General features: G+C 34.6%; 1 protein-coding gene across 1 annotated transcript in view; it reads left to right on the top strand.

Moving 5' to 3' along the window:
* Positions 1 to 22,359, top strand: part of LOC145679822 (uncharacterized) — a 67,345-nt gene extending 44,986 nt beyond the window's left edge. Inside the window, exons 3-6 of the mRNA XM_081750348.1 lie at positions 5,787 to 5,924; positions 7,715 to 7,798; positions 9,380 to 9,536; positions 19,545 to 22,359. Coding sequence (XP_081606474.1) covers positions 5,787 to 5,924; positions 7,715 to 7,798; positions 9,380 to 9,536; positions 19,545 to 20,325 — 1,160 coding nt within the window. The 3' untranslated portion in view covers positions 20,326 to 22,359. The remainder of the gene's footprint in view (positions 1 to 5,786; positions 5,925 to 7,714; positions 7,799 to 9,379; positions 9,537 to 19,544) is intronic.
* Positions 22,360 to 23,426: the final 1,067 nt, after the last annotated feature.

The raw sequence follows: 23,426 nt of genomic DNA on the forward strand, positions 1-23,426 counted from the left end.
GCTTATGGCTTCTTTCCGACATCAATACAAATACACACTATTTATATTTCATATTATCGCTCTTCATTTGTTCATACAATATCTCAACATCTTGTCTGATTATTCTCACGAAACATCTTGTTCGATACTTTTAGATAATACCTAAGCTTAACTCACAAAACCCTAACATCCTCTCGGGGGTTACCAAACGAAAATTAAAAAAAAAGAAAGAAAAATTATGCCTTACGTAATTATAACAAAGACAATCACTTCATTCATGAACACTTTTCTCATTATTATTATTATTATTATTATTATTATTATTATTTTTTACAGTCTCTCATATTTCTTTCTTTTTCTCTTCAATGTTTCCACCCGTTCTTCCATTTCCAGAATCTTGTCATTCATCTCCTCTATCTTCTGATTCCTCGACATAAACTCAAAAAACATAAAATGTAACAGTTCCTGATTTTGGTTCATGATCTGTTCTTTCTCACTTTCTTTGCACTGGGTAGTACTTTGGTCTTTCTGTCCGCAATCATTTTCCCGATAAGTTCTCGATCTTTTAGAACTGTTATTCAAATTAAGCTTGTGAACATTACGAACTACTCCTTTGTCTATCAAAAACATAAACTTTCCTAGATCTTTCTTCACTTTGTGGCTCTTTTTGTGCGACCTTACAGAGTCTAAACTACAGCTGTTTTCCTTGTTTAAGTTCCTGTGACTGACTCCTACACCTTCTGTCTCAATAAACCTTCCTTTACAATGGTATGCTGCAATGGTTGAATTTGCTAAACCGTATTCTATTGTTTGACTAAGCTTTTGACTGTCTTCAGCCGATTAATTAAAAACATTGTAACTACAGTTACAACCTGATTAGCGTCATCCACTCTTTTTGATTCTAAAACTTCTGTACTACCATCCGATTTTTTAGTATTTCCTCTTCCTGATTTGCTGTTACCTCCTATGAAGTCTTACACTTTCAAATATTTCCTTTCTGTTCGTGCGGATCTTAATATGCAAGCTCTTGCAAAATGATGTAACCCAGTGCAGCCAAAACAATGTTTTCCATAAGCTGGTCACTGTCCTGTTCAGTAGCGGATTTAAAGGGGGGCTTTGGGGCTGAATCGACCCTCCCAATATCAGAGCAAGAGGAATTTGAGGTCATTCACACTAAAAATGCTGAGCATTTTGCTGAAGTGATAAATAAGTTTTCATCTGAATTATATGGAAATGGATGATGGAGGCTTTTTCTTGAGTTTAAATTTAAATATTAACTGCTGGTCGTTTTAATTACGAGTGGCCTTAATAACCAAATTGCGAACCACGTCGTAAACAGACACGCCCAGAGTAGCAGTGGAGAACTTTTGTTTGGTGATGCTAACTGAAGAAGCTTTGTATTAATGTCTCGAAGTACATCTGACTTCGAGATTCTGCGATGATTCTGCGGACTTTCGTTCTGTACTAGGAATGGCCGTATCTTAATATCCGAAACTCCCATGCAAAAGACATTTGAAGAAATCTCCTTCCACACGTTTCAGTGGGTAGTCAAATAATTATTTCGATTTCTCTTTACACTTCCTTTAATTCTGAAAAGCCTGATGTAGTTCCTGAATTATACTTGATACAGCTAGGCTTGTAAACGACGTTATTTTCGTGAACCCAGAGCCACCCTCCAAAACAAATTTACTCCTACGTGAAACGGGTTGTAGCCAATATTGTTTCAAAACATGAAACATGCTCAAACATAAAACAACTGCTACATCTTCTAGCAGTAACAACATGCTCTGCAGAAAGAAGTTTTTGTGCTTTAAAATTGGTGAAATCGTATCTGACAACAACGATGGGTCAACAAACTTACTGGGTTAGCTCTAATGAATATTCACAAAGATACTCCAATTGAGGTCTGAAGTAGTGGATCTATTCGTCCAGAAACAATCCAGAATGACTTTTTTAGTTCTGTTTTGTCGTAAAGTTTGTGATATATATTCTATGTTAAAAATATTTCATGTATCTCCTGAAGATTTTTTAAATCCTAGCTCATTAAGATTACAGAATAAATATTACAATGACACTTTAAACAATGTAACAATATTAATAAAATAAACATTTCAAATAGAAGAGGTAGAATATCAGGTAACGCCACTTCTGTTGTTCCATGAACTGACCTATTTTTAATTATAGGCAAGTGTATTATATATTACTATCAAATTTGAACAGAAAAAGTGAGTTCCACTGTTTTTCTAAATTATTTGGTTCCAGCCCCTCTCAAAAACAATTTCTGTAACCGCCACTGGTCCTGTTATATGTGATTTCCTACATTTCTTGCATATAATTGGACCTTCGTTTGTCTGACTTGGAGAACAAAATGACGACGAATCTTTAGGTCGTTGATTCATCCTTCTTGGAGTACCTATGCCCCTCGATGTATACCTAACTTGATTTTGTTTAGCTTTCAACTCCTTAGTTTCTGATTGTAATTGACAAATTATTAGGTCCCGTTTCCAGAACTCGTTCAACATTCATACATGAAGCTCTTTTTCACTTCTACTTTCCATTTGTTGTAACATACCTTTAGCCGTAGATTCCTTGCCAATCGACTGCGCCATTTGTTAGGTAAATTAACTTTCGGTATCTTCAGGGAAACAAAGTATTACTTCAACCAGATTTCAAATATTCCTAAATCAACCAAAGAATGTAGATATGACATTTTCTCTTCAGTATCAACCTTTATTGGCTTATACAACTACAACCAACCACACTTGGTTTTACCATAAACCACATAAAATATCACGTGCCACACTTGGCTCATCTACCTAAAATATTAACAGCCATTTCTGGCTCATCAACCTAATTATCAGTATCTTAAGCCACTCATGGCTCCGTTACAACATACAAACAACTTCAGTCACTTATGGCTCCTTTCCGACATCAATACAAATACACACTATTTATATTTCATATTATCGCTCTTCATTTGTTCATACAATATCTCAACATCTTGTCTGATTATTTTCACGAAACATCTTGTCCGATACTTTTAGATAATGCCTAAGCTTAACTCACAAAACCCTAACAATTCCGTTGTTTCTTCGCTTGACCGTAAGCAAGGTATATAAGATTACATGTGTTTGAAGCAAATTGCGCTGATGTGATATGAAGACACATTAATGTCGGTTGCAGCGTCGGATTTCTGACTAGGTAAAAAGAAAAAGTGAGCTGACCAGGGCTGCAAAACTCAGAGGGACCCCTATTTAAAAAAAAAAAAAAAATCAACATTTAGGTCAATTTCTTTTCTAAATTATTATTGTACTGTTTTACGTTTTATTTAGCTTGAATAAGTTAATTCTTTTAAGAGTTTTATATTGCAATGAAAATTTATATATTTATTTATATATGCTATGTTTAGAAAATTAAATCTAAATATATGCGCAGTTTCTGGATCTCGGATGTTGAGAAAGAACGTTTACCATACTGCATAAAATGTTCAGCATATAATAATTTTATATAGTGAAAATTCGAGGATTTGGTTTAGTTTAATGACCCATGGTTAAGCCTTTTAGGCTAAAGAAGAAAGATAAATAATGAATATGAATGATTGTGAACTAAAGTTTTTTGTTATTTCCCATGGGAATCAAACCCGGGATCATATGTACGAACTGGGCACTAGACTAGCGAAGTGGACTTGTAGAAGTTTGAGACTAACGTGCAAATAAAGATTTTCTATAGATTGCATGTTAGCTTTAGATCTTTCTAACTCCTATACCCTTTGATGTCTGCTGTTCAGGTTTCATACTTTTACTAATCTCGGTAGATACTTTACGAATATATATGCCCGAGTGTTGAATGAGGTTTACTTGTAAGATATGATGGGATCATTTCACTAGTAGGTAGTTTAACACAGTAGCGGGTATGTTAAACTACTTGGTTTAACATAGTAGGGTGACTATAGTAGCGGGTGAAAGGCCTCCTGCTATAAATTGCTTAGGATCGTAAGGCGTCTAAATCTGTCACTGGTCGATTTATAACCACTATAATCAAAATTACTGTTTGAAATGGCTTCTCTCAAAAGAAAGATTTCGTGGTAGGTAGAGATGTTAGTTAAAAAGACGCTAGCCACCATAGTCTTCGATGGTCCGCTTGTGTGTAACTTTTGCTTTTGAGCAACAGCCCAATTAATTTCTACCAAAATTAACATATAGGTAATTTATGACCTTCTCAGGTAGTCTACCAAATCTGATTAAAATTGGATAAGGTCATAAGTCAAAATCAATGAAGGTAGCCTCTGTTATTTAAATATAAGAGAAATGTTGAGAATTTTAAATGAATTCTTTTTGTCTATTTTTGATGCATTCAAAATCATAATGGTTCAGCTCCATAAAAATCTTTTTTACGAGATAAATTGAATTAAATTCAAATGGAAAAATTGCCCAAGTTAAAATCCAGGATCTTTCTACAGTCGAAAAGCTGTGCTTTTATACTTTAAAAAATCATGCTTTGTCCATTTCAACTTATTGTTTTTAAGTTGCAATCTTTGCTACAACTCGATCTTTACTAAATCTTCTTACGTGTATAGTCTTTAAATGTACTTTCTATTAAGATCATAAATTTTGTAGGAAGTAAACAATAAAAACAACAAATTGTTTGTGCGGTATTTGTATAAAACAAGACTATATGTTGACTGAAATACAAGTACCTAGATTTATAATTATGGCGTAAGAATCAGTGGTCATGATGTTGAAGGTTTCTTCACAAAGTGTGTTTCTCTTACATGTACCATTTTATAGATTTATGAGTTTCTTGTTTGTAGTACTTATTTCTGATATTGTGCGCAACCTGTGTCCAATAAGTAAGTGAGCTAGAACTTTTGTTGTCATAAGTCATATGTTAATTTCATAGAAACTATTCATTTAACATTATGCGAATAATTTATCTTAACTATAAGAAATTAATAAATTCCTAGACAATGAACAGACATTTCAAAACTTAAATTCTGATTTTCTGTGGTTATTATTGGGCACCTTATGTCAATCCTCACTGACTTCTTTACCATTTTGACTAACACAACAGTTTTTAGACTTCCAAACTATGCTATGTATAAGTATCGGAAGTCTTATGGAACGGCAATATCCGTCTATGTGTTTTTTGACAAGTATCAGAGCAAAAACGATAGGAGATTAACGAAGTGGTTTATTGCAATCGATTTAGCATCCGAAGAATAGGTTCCATCTCCTATGTTAACCTATTATTCAAACAGGAAGTAGTTGAAATTAGCGATTTCCGGTTTAAACGTTACTTGCCATAGAGCGGAAACGATAATAGATAGCGACGAGCGTTATTTCTTCTTTTCGTTCTTTTCTTTTTTTCTTCGCAATCGGTTCAGCTTCTTAAGAGAATATATCATCACCAGCTGGATCACTCTACCTAAACCAGAAGTGGTTTGAATTCATTAATACTTTCGGTTTCAATATTTATTTCCATAGAGCAAAACGGTAAAAGTGATCGAGTAATGGCTTTTTGATATGGATTCATCTTCCGAGGAACAGGATCTATCTTTGATCTCAATCGTCTATTGTAACCAGCAGATGCACTACTTCAAGTTTGAGTATTGAATTCACGTAGTTTGAAAGTTCGCCGTAGCTTCATCGAAACTCACTGGTATTTTTATTATGTTAAATATTGACTAAAGTCTCAAAACATAAGAAAATAAGTTTGCTTGTTATGATTACAAATTTTGATTTAAGTCATTTTAACTCTTCAAGCTTGAAATATATTGTGCTTGTTAAAAGTACATTTCTTCCCAACAGGAACGATGGTGTCTGCTGGACTGTTTAGCTATTTGCTGAAAGTTGATGATGCCATGATTGGAATTTTTGCTTGTGTTAGCCAGTTGGCGGGCAGTCTGGTTTATGCATTTAGTACCCATGCATGGATGTTGTATATAGGTAAGTTATAAGAATGTTGTTGCGAAATATCCTATAAGGAAGTTGTACAGTAAGCTGTAACAATGAGTTGAAAAGTATATATTATAAAAAAATTAAAACGAAAATATACCAGAGAGAATAAATTGAGTCCAGAAATACTGATCCAAATGATAATAATATTAATAACTATTATTATTATTATTATTATTATTGTTATTATTATTATTACAAAAAATCAGAATTTTAAGGATAGTAAACCAACATTTTATGAAAATTGATGTATGTGTAATATGGCAGTTTATTTCAGTACATGATTTGTGTGTTTCAATATTTCAATCTACTTCTCTCACAAAGATTACTGAGTATACAATTTTTCTGTACGGAAAACACTGGTTTTGAAGGGAAGTAAAATTCTAGTCGGCACAAAATTTTCATGTAAGAATTTATTGTTCCTATTGCTCAATTTCAATTATGCAGATAACTTATATACTATTAGCACGTATTACTAATAACAACTAGAAATATTGTGCACAAAAGGAACATTTTGTTGTTGTTGTTGTTGTTGTTGTTACGGAATTTCATTGCTATGTCGCATGATTTTTTTTCTTTTTATATATAGCTTAACCGGAAACATTTGCTTAAAAGTTGAGGTTGAATTCAGGGGCGTCATTTAGGGGGGGCAGGGAGGGGCATTTGCCCCCCCTGAGTTTGAGATGTATATAGATTTTATCAATAGAATAGCAATAAAGCAGTGAAAAACGCGAAATTTTGCTTATATCAAGGGGTCTTGCCCCCCCCAAGCAAAATGTGAAATGACGCTCCTGGTTGAATTCGTTCTTTAACCATGTGTTGAAATACATGTGATAGACCTCATCGGACTACACACCACGTTTAACGAAAATTAAGTAATTTTACTTTCCTTTTTTTCTAATTTTCTAAAGACGATAGAAGAGAAGGAAATACGATGATCATGAAAAAATCTAATTCGAGGTGTCAGTGCATCAACACGTTTCATGGTTCGAACATAATGAGAAAATGATTTTTCAGTGTTTATCCACCTGCTCATTTCAATGTAAGTACACCTGCCAAGCGACCATACGTATCCGAGCCTAATTTTAAACGTAAAGGTTATATAAAATTCTACTTTTAAAAAAAAAAAATAATAATACTGTATTATTTTCTTTCTAACTTCCAAAATAAATGTAGCTTACTTTTCTCGTAAACAGTTCATAAGATTTTGTTTTTTCAAATTATTATTTCATTAAGAACCCTATAATATGTATAATAATTTTTCTAGAAAGTTCCAGAGATAGTTTATTCTTTGGGGCAAGTTCGTTTTGGACGATTTTCTCAACAACGACTCACTCGATTTTGTAACAACCCGAAAACATGACAGTAAGTATTTGAGTGTTTGAATGTAGTTAGCACTTCGGTTGAGCTGGATTTTCATTATTTCACTTTGAAATACATAACTTAAGTGAAGGAGAGGTTGAAATTTTTCGTTACTCACTTTTCGCGCTCGGATGAGAAGTAAGACTCAGACCTGGGTGTATCGGACAAAAACCATGGCCCTGCTAATCTGTATCATCAATGATATGTAATATTCATCTTGACTCCTATCTTCGGATCTTGATCGGAATTCATTAGCTCTAATACTTCACGATACCGAATCAACACTTGTACCTCTACTGAGAATCAAACCTGGAATTACCAAAGAGATGCGTAGTTACTATGAGGTTATACATCCATTTTACTATAGAATTAGCAGTGCGAAAAGTAAACTAAAAACATTTATTTATTTTTAATTTCAGCTCCCGTTGTCGACATGATCAATGGTTCTGCCTTTTTGGCTATGAGATCTATTACGTCTAAATTGGTTCCCAGTAATGAGTTGGGTATGTAAAACCATTTATTAGTAGTGTGATACTTCAAATGTATGACGTTCAGCATTCTTAATCCAGTAATATATTCTCAACCCAAGAAACATCAATAAATTGATCTATAATTTGTAATAAGTGTTGTCCACAGTAATTTTTAAAAAAATCACTCAAATTAAGCTCTGTATATCGTGTTTATAACCAAAGCCGTGATTTCTAACTAGTAAATTAAATTATTCTATTATTTTGTGCTTGCACTTATATAATCCGTGATATAATTATTAGACTCACAAAGTTTTCAGTGAATTTGGATGAGAAAGCTTCTCCCGATTGGTTTTCTTACATGGATATAGAGCCTCACAGGATGACTAAATGTCATGAAACATTGGTAAATGTAAGAAAGGTTCAGATTTGACAAGAACAACATACGTATAATTACGTATTTAAGATTTGTTCAAAGAAAAATACTTAATATTAATAATTACAGTACTTTGTTAGGTCCCCCTATTGTGGATATTACGGCTATCACTCGAATTAGGGTGCTGCTGGTTGAAGGTAAAGCAGGAATGTATTGATAGCATGCCAAATATAGTGAAACAGTAATGGCCACACTAGGCTGCTTAAATATGGGAGTTCTTCCATTGGGAATTCATGTGGTTCGAGTTCCATATTAATGTAGGTCAGTGTCTAGTATAGCCTTGCTGCTATTAAATTCTAAACAATCCAGACCAAAAGGAAGCAACAACGAAGTACTAAAAGCTAGATTTTTGTGAATGATTTGTTTATAAATCAGGATAATTAGTGCAAATTATTGTACTCTGTATTACAGAAATATGGATAATACGCAAAAGCGATCAAAAAGACATGGTCTTTCAAAATGATGGTGTAAAGAATAATTGAGAAAACCATCTTCGTCGAACGAATAATAGATGAGGAAGTGTAGAACAAATAGTAGGGAAACTAGTTGGAACATTTTATGAAAAGGAGTTGTAGTATGAGAGGTTAATTTAAGTTATAGTGGACGGGAAAATAGGGAGGAGAGATACTACAATTGATGGAGGCTAATCAAAAAATGGTTACGTTAAGACCAAAGAGATTGGCTGTTAAATAGGGGCAATGGAATGCAACGTACTAATTACACGTCACCAAACTAAAAAACCCATAACATTCAGCACCAGTGGTATATCAAACGTGGAGAAATATTGATGAATAACCAATAAAAGATAAAGAACTTATAGGTTTCTAAATTTTTGTACATTCAATTTTAATTTCATGTTTCCCTAAACTTTTAATAGAACCTTGTAATAATGCCGAAAACAAAGATCTGTTCATATGAATCAAATCACACTGGATCCAGTTTATAGTTTGTTCAGTATATTGAAAATCAAATAGCATCCAGCCAGAGTGTCAAGTCCAAGGCACAGAAGGGATTCACTCCACCAATAATTTAATTAAGACAGGTGTCGTACATATCTAAACGCATTCCCTACATATGGGTGGACTTTTCCTCATTATTTTGAAACAATTTCACAATAAGGAAACGGCGGTCATAGAGTATATGAATAGACTTATTCATCTGTTATGTTCTATATTTTGTAGGAAAGGTGAACTCCATCATAGGCGTAGTGGAAATATTGACTGGACTAGCGTTTCAGCCTTTATACAGCGAACTATACGCTCAAACTCTAACAGTTCTTCCGGGGGCATTCTTTCTGGTCGGAGGAGTTCTTACAATTCCACCGTTCATAATGTTCATGTAAGTATACATGTGTATTACTTTAACAATGCTGATTGCAAAATTTTAAGTTAGAGTACAGATATTACTTATGTACGTACAGTCTGGTTTAACCATGTCGGTCCCGGCATCCTCTATAGCTAAATAAAATATAATTAAATCATTATTTCTTTACAACTTTAAAATCAGACTGGCAACATTGAAAACTGTTTACAGGGGATGATCATAGATGGATCATCCCCTGTAAACACTTTTCAATGTTACCAGTTTGATTTTAAAGTTGTAAAGAAATAATTTAGTCTTATTTTATTATGGTTAAAGACATGGTTAAAGAATATACCTGATCACTTACCTCTCTTTACAAGGCCTTATTCTCAGAACAACACGAACAACAATCTATTTCTGTCTGAAATGAAAATCATAAAAGGTAAAACAGAAATCATATTACTTTATTTTCGACGCCTTTTTAAAGAAAGGTGGATGACCAGAACTCTCTGAACAAGATTATAGGTAAAACATATATATAGAATTGCAGTTTCACAATGTAGTATAAGATATTCTATAATACGAGATTCATAAAGTAAGTTCCAAGAGTACCCCAAGATGTCACGAGTACTCAGAGCTGTACGCTCTGACGAGGAACAAGTAGCCACAACCTGGTGCAAGCGTAGTTACAGGTGGAGTCAGTGGCGGGAGAACTCTGGCACGGTAAACGTGATTGCACGTATATAGTCTCCTGCCGAGTGTGAGGTACGCATAGTAATAGATCCTCCACACTAAGTAGCTGCCTGCGTCAGAGATTCATCGTCATTTGTGTGAAGTGGATAGACCGGGTGTAGTGAGTTAAAGTATCGCCAGAAGATGGTGCGGACATTTGACAGCGGGACACATCAATGTACACAACAAACACAGTAGTGGCAGACCACGGCTGATCGGGATGCCTATGACCACTCTTTCATAGTGCAGACCTCGCACTCTGCGACTTCCACTTAAAAGCATTTTTTTGCCAGACTACTGTTCGACACCTCATCTAAGTTGAAGAGTGTTGTGACGTCTTGATTCCAATTCTTTGTGACAAAATTCTTTGACATAGACTCACAAACACTAGTGCCGCATTACAACAAATGGTCAACAAGGATAGTGCATATGTTGAAAAGGAGGTTATGTATCACTAACGCCACAGTGATAAAATCGTTTTCTTCTAATGTTCATGCTTCATTGTAAGTCTACCGGAACTTACTTTCTGAATGCGCCTTGCATGACGTTACATACTCTGATGGAAATAAATTTAAGTGCACTCATGTATACACTGACTGATTCAAACGAAATTCACATCACAGAATGTCTATCTGAAGAGGGCATGGTGCTAGTAGTTTGAAGGTGTCAGACAACACGACGAATGTAGTTGAGTGTAGATCTAATCTGTGTGTGGAATGACAGGACAACACCAGAGAATGATATTCCAGAGTTAAGTGATTTCAATTGTGTTCCCGCACAATGGCACTACTAGAGCCCGAGTAGTTGTTCCGTAGAATTACCGCTCGCATGGGTTGTGACTTGTTGATCCATCAACTGTATACCGAATATGAGGAAGAGGGCCCTCATAGCAGACATATCTCTCCTCCAGTCATTCGCGATGCACTGGAAATCACCTGAACCGGAAGGTTGTTTAGTCAGCTCTAACTAACAGAACGGTGATTGCCAGTATACTCAAAGCCAACGTGGCCTCTACACGAGAGCTTAAACATTAAATTGGTTGTTAGAGTCAGATCTACTTTCCCACGCTCTCCTCGCACGACTAATTCTCATCACTGAGAAAGCATTCGTAGGTGTCGAGGGATTGCAGTAATAAATGGAGGGTTATGAGAACCATTCCTGTCTCGGACACAATAACGACCATATACGCATCCTTAGATATAAAGATGAGCAAAAAGTCAAACGGGTGTTTGCATTCTCCATACAGGACCTGGGCATCCCGGAGTTAGAAAGAGAAGGAATACGTTCACTTCATTCTCGCCTCTAATCTCCATTGAGATTAGTATAAACTAATATCTCGAACATTTGTGACCTTATCTGGACACTTTGCAAGATCCATTCTCTAGCGAAGTGACACACCTTCCTATGTCGCCAGGGAATCCAACGTCCTTTATTTCATATACTCCTTCTAATTTGATCCGCTAGGTCTCGAGATCCAAGCCCTATCGAGCATATATGGGCATGATTATATGAAGTGCGATGTCAGCCGGATTTCAGCCATAATCGCTGTCCAACTACAACAAGATCTAAGAATAAACGCGAGATACCATATCCCAGACATTTAAGATACCAAATTTCACAAAATTAAATCCCCAAGTTAAGCGGGTTTGCATATCCAGGCTCCTAACTATGAAAACATTTACGCTCAGTCCAACCTCAATCATTTCACGAATTCAACCTGTTTTACGTATGTTATTAGGACATAATATCGATTGTGATTTATTCTAAAAATACTCTTATACATTGCAAGAGCTGTAACGTCCAAATATTTACTGAGAATGCATAGTCGTATCAGAATAAACAAAAGCGATTATGGAACAGTAAACTGCTATAACAAAAGGCAAAAGAAGATGTGCAAAGGCATACAAAACGGTCGAGTGGTTTGGGACGATACACTATCAATCACATGTTTGTGAGTTCAAACCCGGTAGCAAGTTGTTTCTTTTTTAAGTGTCTTCCTATTTTCATCCGGAGGCTGAAAATGTTTCTTTGAGTAACTCATTGAAAACTTCTTTTGTTTCAAATTCGATTAGAACGGAACATTATATGAATTGCGAATCTTAAATCCATAGCTAAAAAAATGAAGTATACTCACTACTCTATTATCCTCTGATTTGTAACGAAAAACTATTTATAAACAGTGGTGACTTCAGAAAATTATCCTCGGGGGGAATTTCAATATGCGGGTGGAGGGCAAACATTGGTAGTCCACATTGAGCACGATCGGATATATGGTCCTGAAGGCGGAAATTTCTTAGCTCGAAAGGGGTCTCAAATTCTCCCTCAGATCATGTCCTGAAAGCATCATTGCTTAAAAGCTTTTCGTAACAAATATAATATTACACTTGTTTCTCGTTCTACATTTAGAATTGGTAAAATCATAACTTATAGAGGATTATAATAAAAGTATAAAAATTACAATACCAATCATGTATAAATTATCCTGTAAGTTACCAACTTTGGGTCAGATTAAAACTCAAATATTTGTTTTCGGATTGCACTTAGAAGTAAGTCCTCTCTATATAATCCTGATTGGAAAGCCATGTTTAAGACTAATTAATTAATCAATATTTATACGAATATTTTTTATCTTACTATTTTTACTATTCAATAGTATATACACTTCATTTCCAAAATCAAAATCTCGAAAATGTATATTGTACGAGTGCAGACTCGCAAATAAATGATTATTTATCATATATATTGGTCTCTATTCAAAATTCTATTTAATCGAATCCGACAAGAACACAGACCGAAACATCGAGAACAGGTGAAAAAAAAGAGAGAGAGCAAAAGACGTTGTACCCGGCGGGGACTGGAAGTAAGTTCGAATGGTGCTTTACAAGCCGAACGCCTTAGACCACTCGGCTATGGTAACAACTAGTAATTGATGCAAAGGCTTCGAGTTTCTTATTACGAGTATAATAAAAGTGATGAGAAGGCTTATTACAGAATAACATTTTCTATTGCCTAAAATTTAAACCTAATTTACTTTGATATAATATATCTATTAATTTGTTTCATGAACGTTTTCGTTACTTTGATGAATGATGTATGTTGTTGATATAGATTCTATTACACGTTCTTTCGTAAATATTATAGAAAATATCAGGGTTATTTATGATCTTTTATGGAAAGTGACTCTCGCATGCGCAGTACACAGATAGTTCAATTGGAAGGCGAGGAAGGAAACGCTAACACGCTGTTAGAATGTTTCTTTCGCAAGCAGTAGTTCCCAACCGAGGGACGGCGGGACGCACTTCGTCCTCCTTAAGTGGCGTGAAGGGTTTACGCAGTCCCTTCGTTGTCTTATATTTCTTGAATGATTATACACAATATCCAGTCACATCTTCTACACGTTTGGAAGTGATAAATCGTAGTACAAATAAACCGTCCTCCACACACAGTGATTGTTGCTTTTCCAAGATTATAAACTGAAACACTTTTTATTTCAATAGAATATAAAAGTATCAATGGGAGGGGTTACAACCCCCTCAACCCCCTGGGTCTTCGACATATCACCGCCTAAACTGTAACTTTCAAGTTAGAATCGAAAAATGGAGACAGTGACCTACTAAATATATTGTTAGTTCATTATACATTTTCATAAATAAATTAATTACAATTACAATGACAGTAAATGCTAAGTAATTATTGTAAACCTTTGTACTTTCATTTTCCCTCTTTCTTCTCAATTGAGCTTGAAAAATGTAAAAATGGGAGGTTAAGAACTTCAAATATTACGTATATTTTAGCGTATTACGGAATTATATTTAACAGATTCAAGCAGGATCACAAACAGAAACGTCAAGAAGAGGTAAAACCAAATAGTACTGTGGTGGGATTCGAACTACTCTTGAATGGTGCCTCAGAATCTCTAACCGAATGCCTTAGTCCGCTCGGATAATCTGACAAGTTGAAAATGTAGTAAGCGTGTTTCATGTTCAATCTTTTGTTACAGTATGAAATTTATTTTGTATTCTCTGAAGTTTAAGCCTATTTTGGCCTGATGTAATAGTCTGTTGAAATTGTTTTATGTTTACGGTATTCTTTACTTTGACGAATGATGTTGTTAATATAGGTTCTATTACGTATTCGCTCATAAATATTACAGCAATTGTCAGGATTATTTATGATATTTCATGAAAATTGACTGGTGCATGCGCACTAGAAACAGAAAGATGCACTTTACCGACATTTGTCATACACGCCAGAACGCAAATTTCTAACAGGTTCTCAAAATGCCTCGTTCTAAAGGTTGTGGAGAACTGTCTGTTGCTCTGAGAGGAGAAATCATAGGCCGAGCAAAAATGGGACAAACTGTGTCTCAGATTGCTAGAGATCTGGGATGTGACAAGAAAACGGTCAAGAAATGGGTTCAGCGACTTGAAGAAGGTGGTGAATGGTTCAGGTTTCGGTCAAGAAGTGGAAGGCCAAAAGTGACAACTGCAGCTCAAAATGAAGCTTTAGTTACAGAGGTAATCAACAAACCTCTACGCCACACGTCAATCCTCTTAGACAAAGCCAGAGAATATAATTGTTCTCACGAAACAATAAGAAGAAGATTATTGGGGGCTGGTCTACACTGTTCAAGACCCGCTAGGAAGATTCTCCTGACTGAAACTCACAAGGCCAGATGAATGGAATGGGCACAGAATTACATAACCCAACCTCAGTCATATTGGGACTTAGTCATCTGGACCGACGAGAAGGTTTTCAAATCTAACCAACAAGGCAGAGTTATATTGTATAGACCGCGCGGAACCAGGTATGCTGAACAAAATATTATCAGAACTTCTTGTTCAGGACGAATATCAGCACACTTTTGGGGATACATGACGGCTGCTGGTCCTGGAGATTTGGTTGCGGTGCCTGAGAGAATGAACAGCAGTGTTTACATTAATATCCTCGAAAATACGTTGTTACCGTCCTTAGAAAGAAACTTCCCCGAACAGGAAGAATATATATTTCTTTTCTTACTTTTTGATACTCTTACTTCTTAATACTTTTCTTTTGTAATTGTTAATATTTTCTATATATTGGTGCTTTTTTTAAAAAAAAAGAAAAAGAAAAGAATGTATGCACGTGGTTGTGCTCGGAGAAGGCTGCAGAGCCTTAACTTCGCCACGTAAAAGAAGTCATAAATAAATAAATAAATAAATAAATTTATGCATGACAACAGTGCTGTTTACACTTCCCGGCAAACACGAGAGTGGCTAAGTGAACATCCAGAGTTAATTTGTATTGAGTGGCCCCCTCTATCCCCAGATTTGAACCCAATTGAACATCTGTGGGCCTACATGGTGCAAGAATGGGAAGAGAGACGTGAAGACAGAGACCAAACGTTTCTTCAAAATCATGTTATGGAACTGTGGCAACATTTTCGTGACACACCGTCGCATTGCTCGAGACTTGTATCTAGTATCCCCTCCAGACTTCAAGAAGTTACTGACTCTGGAGGTGACTACACGAAGTACTAGTGTGTTATTTTTTGTGTAAACATATATGTAAGTTTCATTTATTTATTATATCTTTATTTTTTTCAAGAGCAATACTTTCGTTCTTCATTCTTTTCCTTTGCTTGTTTACTTATTAGTTCGTAAAAACATAAAGGAAGAGTAGTATATCTTCAAAAAGTATTTGTGAATTTACTTTGAACGTTTCTAAGAATACATTTACTTTTTTTTCTTACTCTATATCATGCCCAATATTACTTTCATTTCAGTTAATTAATAACTTTATTTCACATCTCGGATAAAAGTATTATTGTCTTTTTAATGATATTTTTCCTTTTGACTGTGTAATTTCTAGTTTCATTGAATTATCTCAATTCGAATGAATAAATCACATTTTGTTTATTGTCCCTTCCTTAGCTAAGTTCGAATTCGAGAAAAATGTGGTGTAATATACGTTCTTTATTCTTCATATTATGCAGTAATGACAATATTAATTATTTTTCATGAGTCCAGTTGATTAGTGGGAACTTGGACAAACATTAACCTGGTGATTCTTTACGCCATGACAAGCGTAAAATACATTTTAGCTGTTCTTTATACTTCACAGCGATGAAACATTCTAACAGTATGTTAGCGTTTCCTTCCTCGCCTTCCAATTGAACTGTCTGTGTACTGCGCATGCGCCAGTCAATTTCCATAAAAGATCATAAATAACCCTGATATTTTCTATAATATTTACGAAAAAACGTGTAATAGAATCTATATCAACAACATACATCATTCATCAAAGTAACGAAAACGTTCATGAAACAAATTAATAGATATATTATATCAAAGTAAATTAGGTTTAAATTTTAGGCAATAGAAAATGTTATTTTGTAATAAGAACTACTACTCGAAACCTTTGCATCAATCACTAGTTGTTACCATAGCCGAGTGGTCTAAGGCGTTCGGCTTGTAAAGCACCATTCGAACTTACTTCCAGTCCCCGCCGGGTACAACGTCTTTTGCTCTCTCTCTTTTTTTTTTCACCTGTTCTCGATGTTTCTGTCTGTGTTCTTGTCGGATTCGATTAAATAGAATTTTGAATAGAGACCAATATATATGATAAATAATCATTTATTTGCGAGTCTGCACTCGTACAATATACATTTTCGAGATTTTGATTTTGGAAATGAAGTGTATATACTATTGAATAGTAAAAATAGTAAGATAAAAAATATTCGTATAAATATTGATTAATTAATTAGTCTTAAACATGGCTTTCCAATCAGGATTATATAGAGAGGACTTACTTCTAAGTGCAATCCGAAAACAAATATTTGAGTTTTAATCTGACCCAAAGTTGGTAACTTACAGGATAATTTATACATGATTGGTATTGTAATTTTTATACTTTTATTATAATCCTCTATAAGTTATGATTTTACCAATTCTAAATGTAGAACGAGAAACAAGTGTAATATTATATTTGTTACGAAAAGCTTTTAAGCAATGATGCTTTCAGGACATGATCTGAGGGAGAATTTGAGACCCCTTTCGAGCTAAGAAATTTCCGCCTTCAGGACCATATATCCGATCGTGCTCAATGTGGACTACCAATGTTTGCCCTCCACCCGCATATTGAAATTCCCCCCGAGGATAATTTTCTGAAGTCACCACTGTTTATAAATAGTTTTTCGTTACAAATCAGAGGATAATAGAGTAGTGAGTATACTTCATTTTTTTAGCTATGGATTTAAGATTCGCAATTCATATAATGTTCCGTTCTAATCGAATTTGAAACAAAAGAAGTTTTCAATGAGTTACTCAAAGAAACATTTTCAGCCTCCGGATGAAAATAGGAAGACACTTAAAAAAGAAACAACTTGCTACCGGGTTTGAACTCACAAACATGTGATTGATAGTGTATCGTCCCAAACCACTCGACCGTTTTGTATGCCTTTGCATATCTTCTTTTGCCTTTTGTTATAGCAGTTTACTGTTCCATACTTGCTTTTGTTTATTCCGATACGACTATGAGTTCTCAGTAAATATATGGACGTTACAGCTCTTGCAATGTATAAGAGTATTTTTAGAATAAATCACAATCGATATTATGTCCTAATAACATACGTAAAACAGGTTGAATTCGTGAAATGATTGAGGTTGGACTGAGCGTAAATGTTTTCATAGTTAGGAGCCTGGATATGCAAACCCGCTTAACTTGGGGATTTAATTTTGTGAAATTTGGTACGTTGGCATAGCAACCTATCCAAACAGTTGCTTGTCTAATCGCACAATGTGTTTACACGCTTTTTGAACACTTTGTTTAATTCGTTCGGGATGTTAAGTTTATTCTGCTAAACTTAATTATTCTAATATTTTTGCAAAAAAAAAAATCAAAAGGGCCAAAATCGTTACAGTTTTTAATAATAATGCTATTTGAGAATTACGCAAAAGAACTACGAAGACTCAGAAGTCTTTGAAATTTAATATTATTTTGTTAATCGAATTTGGAAATTTAAAATAATAATAATAATAATAATAATAATAATAATAATAATAATAATAATAATAATAATAATAATAATAATCCAAGGAAAAAGATTTGAAGGTAGAAAAAAAGGTAAAGACAAATTTAGAGAAGAAGGCTAAGATACATAAAGATACTTGATTTGCTGAAAGATACTATTTATTTGTTCATCGTAGTGTTTTACACTAAAATTTTGTGTATTCAAAAAGGCTTAGTGATCCGAAAGAAACTACCGTAACAAATTACAAGAAAAATGATCGAGTCTGAAGTAAAGAAATGAACATTTGAAAAAAAAAGTATTTCCCCAAATATGTAGTTACCCATTACTCTATAAGGGCGGATTTTCGTACAAGCGTCCGTTGCACTCGTTGCTTGCGATTTCTGTATGAAGCCAACAAAAAGTTGTGTTACACGTACAACCGTACTTAAACAACTTTCTGAATTGGCTATTCAGCCACATCACAAAGAATGTAACGGAAGCTTGCATGAAAATCCACCCTATCCTATTTCCTGCTAATCTTATTTCTAGAACAAATTGGATAAATATTTCTAGACTGCAAGTTACTAAACAAACAGTCATCATTTATCTATGTTATTAGTACCCAAAACAGAAAATGAAATGAAATCTTTAAGTTTTATGTCCCACGGTTATGCCGGCTGGGCTAAAGGAGAGGGTGATGATGAGAATTGAATGAAATGGTGGAATGAAGAAAGTGGGAGGAGTGCCCAAAATAGAGACTCGCAGCAGGCAAAGTAAAATATATATGTGATCACTGAGCTCTGACTATATCAATACGTTTGGAGACGATGCCAGTGTCCAGAACTACTGGCACCGATTTCTGTAAAACTTTGAGGAAGAAGATTCCCATTTAGGTATGTGAGTTTCGTTGTCAGATGTATCTAACTAAACTTCAATCATGGTTTTAATACAAATACGGGGGCCAATTCAATCTTTGGGGGTCATTCAGACCCTTAGAATCGGCCAGAACACTCAGGGGAGCTGAAGATGTTTGCAGGGAGCTGAGAGCTCCTAGTCAGCCCGTAGCCACAGGTCTGTCGAAAATACAATATTTTATGAAGCTACTGAAATGAAATATGAGCAATAAATTATCACTGGATTTTCGGAATATACGGAGATGAATGAAGTTTTAGGAAATGTATAGTACAGCGTAAATCCTTTTTACGCGATGAATGGGAAATAAAATACATGTCTTTTAAATCACTATTTAATTCAGATTTGTTAATATATAATCTCTAATAATACATTTTTCTACTAAATGTAATCATTTATTTTATTTACAGCTGGCTGTATATGCAACATAAGAAAGACAAGAAAGAGAAGAATGATGAAGAGAAACCAGAGAAAACAGAAGAGGAGGGAGAAGATAACAAAGGATTTCAGAATGATGATAAAATGCTAATTGATGAGAAACAAATTCAAAATGGCTTGTACACGCCTTGTTCAGTTATCAGAGAACCAATAGAAATAAAAGACATAGATTGCATGGAGTGCGAAAGAAAAGAAGAGCAAAACGAGCATGAAAATCAAAATATAGAGAATACCCAAAATGAAAAATCCCAATCCATTACTGGAGATGTAAATCAAAGATGCTATGACAATAAAATATATCTTGAGGACGAAGATGAAGGACTCTCGAAGAAATCATTCACTTTTCACAGTGAAAGCGATTCGTTAGAAACAGAAACTAGTGGTGATCAAGATATTAATAGCATAGAGTCAACAGAAACATTTGACAATCAAAAAGCAACACTAGAAGCAGATATTTCAACTCGAGCATACGATTCAGTGAACACTGGTAATATAACTGACCCTGGAAAGGTGAAAGTTGATGAAGTAAATGATGATGACCATGATTCAGTATTACCAGAACCTGAGAATGATAATATTAAGATACAAGCACATGTTAACAATATTGAACTTGCGAATGTGAAGAAAACTGATGAAATTCTAATTAATAATTTGACGCCAGAGAAACAAGAGATGGACGACATTATGCAGAAGGTCGCGGAATTGTATAAAAATAGAAAGAACAAGGCAATAACACAAAATGACTCTACGTAATAGTTTATTTATGATACTAGTTTTCATGATTTACAGTGTATTAGTAAGCACTGAATTAATTGAATCAATCGTTGTTCAGCTCCGTCCAACAAGAACAAATAAATGTTTCTTTCCTTGCAATGATGTGTTATTGTATGACAAACAAACACAATCCGAATTGTTAACTCTGCAAGTTTTGAGAGAATATGTGAGTATTGTAATCAAAGGACTTCAAAGTCGGTACGAAAGAAGACTAATAGTGAACATAATTTTTTGGAAGTAATTGTAACAATACATAGGTTTTGTGCAAGTGCATCAAATGAGCAAGAGCTTTAGTACGAAATAAAAGTGTTTCTGTTTATTAAGATTCTGAAAGATGTCAGAAATATTAAAATGATACGTTAGTGTTACTATGATACACGTAATTTCTCTCTACTGCGTTTTCATATAGTACCTACTCATATTTAAGCTCTTCCGATGTGGCCTAGTCTTTGTGTCCCACTTCAATCTCTAGTGGTCTGAAAGACATACAACAGAATGGTAGAACACATGTCATTTCACAAACACCTGCCTTTTTATCTTTTCACACACAAGAGAATGTGATTCGAAGAGCAACAGTTTGAGAATCAATATGAGCACCAATATGAAGGATTGTTTACGTGCCTCAGAAGATGTGCTAAAACAGGGACATTCCGACCGTGGAAGCTGTGAAAGCCCCACTGACTTTGAGTTTAAAAAAATAAACGCTTTGTAACAATGATTTAAGAATAATGCAAAATAATCATACAGAATAGTACATAAAAAGTAGCAGTTGCTTGACTGCCGCGGATCTGCTAGTGCCTTTTCACTTGCGGTTGTGTCTGCGAACGCTACTAGCAATGGTAGGGAGGCAGTACGTCAAATACAGTGTTACCGACATATTAAGTGGTTTTGTAACGTTCTATACTGAAGTCATTCATGTTTAGATTCATCCTCTTCACACAACAACAAACAACCGAAACCGTGATGTAACCATGGGGTTAGCAGCATTGCGGACGGTTGGGGAACCGATCTGCTGTGAATAAGAGGCCCCATGTGGCACAATGTAAATTGAAACCGCCCAATCTACGCTGATCGTAACTACCTGCGGTCGGATTTTTAGACCATGGCGGTTGGAGACTCACTCAGTCGTGAACAAAAACACTTATTTGACTTAATATAGTTAGAAAATGCGGCAGTTGTTGCGCAACCGTTACTGCAATCGCTAAATAAAGCTGGACAAAGATCGATCACAGTCGGCTGTAACGTTGCTGGCAAATTACTGTTCCTGTAAGAAAAATATACTGAAACTGCGTTTTGAACCGTTTCCTAACTGTAAACTACTCGCAATCCATTTTACATACGTTTTAGTTGAAATGAACTACAGTTTTGAGGTCGTGATTGACCGAAGAAGAAATCTGGCTATCTCTTCAGGCCGTACAATTCACAAAACATTCCTATGTATTAATCCACATCCATTCATAAATCTCGCACCGTTGTTTTCCAATCAAATGGGTGTAAACAAATGGAAGCTAATGTGCGAACGAGCGACATTATGATACATACCCAATTAACTAGATATATTAGCCTAGAGAATATGTTTTAAGGCAAGAACACAAATACTGATGTCTCATTGGTATAAGAGCTTAAATACATATGTGAATATAGCATAGAGATAGATTAGATGCAACTATTCTACATAATTTAATAACATTATCTATTTTCTTCTGTTACTGATCACAGAAATTTGATTTCTTTCATTTAAGAAAAAGATTTCTTGCATTTAAACTTGTAATTACATGATTTAAAATGTTAACATTTCATACATAGAATGTGCATAATCATCATGTTCTAAGGATCTGATATGTCACTCATATTATTTAGTTACAATTGACACGCCTAATTTCTGAGCTGATAGCTACATATTTATGTACATATTTATAATGATATTTATGTACATTCATGACATATCATTTTCTACATGAACCTTTCATCAATACATACTATATTTTAATGTACACTTTTTTTGAGTAATAAACAGACAAGATATTATGGTATCTTTATTTTGTATACCAGTTCACATTAAATTTAACTTAAGGTTAACCATTATAACTTTAACTGTCCATAACTTGAAGTAGAAAAACTTAAAGTAATATGAATAACATGTTGACTTGTTTATATGTATATCAGATTCATTTAATTTACTAATACTTAAGCTATGCTAAGTCTTTTAAACACTGGGATACTATCAGACCTTGAGAGGTTCTGCCCACCAGATGGCACTCACTCAACTGAATAAAACGATGTACATCCAGAAAGTAAGTTTTCCTAAGTCGGTAAACACAAGAACACACAGTGACCTTGAACCGTTCATAACGGAATTCAGACACTTGTCATACCGTCGGATCAACTTTTGTATTCCGTTGAAGCAATAAGCCACCTGAGAGTGAAACCAGTGTTATGGAGTCGTCTACAGAAGGGAATCTGCTCAGAAGGTACATTAGCAGGTGTCAAATCAGCTTGTTTGCTATGCGATGTTTTGCCTTCAGGCAAACTACTGGCGATCGACTAGATAAGAGTCAAGAAAAAAGTAAAAAAGAAAGAAAAAGATATGCTTATTTCATGGAGATATGCTTACTTCTTGGCATTAAGTGTTTGAAAACCAAAACTGTTCTGAATATCCATTTTCTAATTTCCATAATAAGATTAAAGGGAAATGTTAATTCTCATATATAGGAAGAAAGAAAGAAAAATATATTTCACACAGATAACAAAAATATTCTACTTAACTACGTCTTGGCCTTGTATGTTTCAAAATTCTTCAGAATGTTTTTCCTATTTCCAAGAGAAAAATGATGGAATGAAAAGAATTGTTAATTCCCATAGAAAAAGAAAAATATAATTACATTTATTAAACAAAAAGAACTAGATAAAATATTTCAGCCTGCCTTGGCAATTCCAAATGCTTAGAACTATTTTTTTTTTCTTTTTGCTCGTGAACACTTCATATCTTCAAACTAATATTAGTCTTGAACAAAACTTTTCAATAAACATAAAAATCTTATAATTTTAAACCTAATAGCGTGTCCACGAACCATGATTAT

Source organism: Thermobia domestica, chromosome 2 (genome assembly GCF_964235325.1).
Source record: "Thermobia domestica chromosome 2, izTheDome1.hap1.1, whole genome shotgun sequence".
Taxonomy (NCBI): Eukaryota; Metazoa; Arthropoda; class Insecta; order Zygentoma; family Lepismatidae; genus Thermobia; species Thermobia domestica.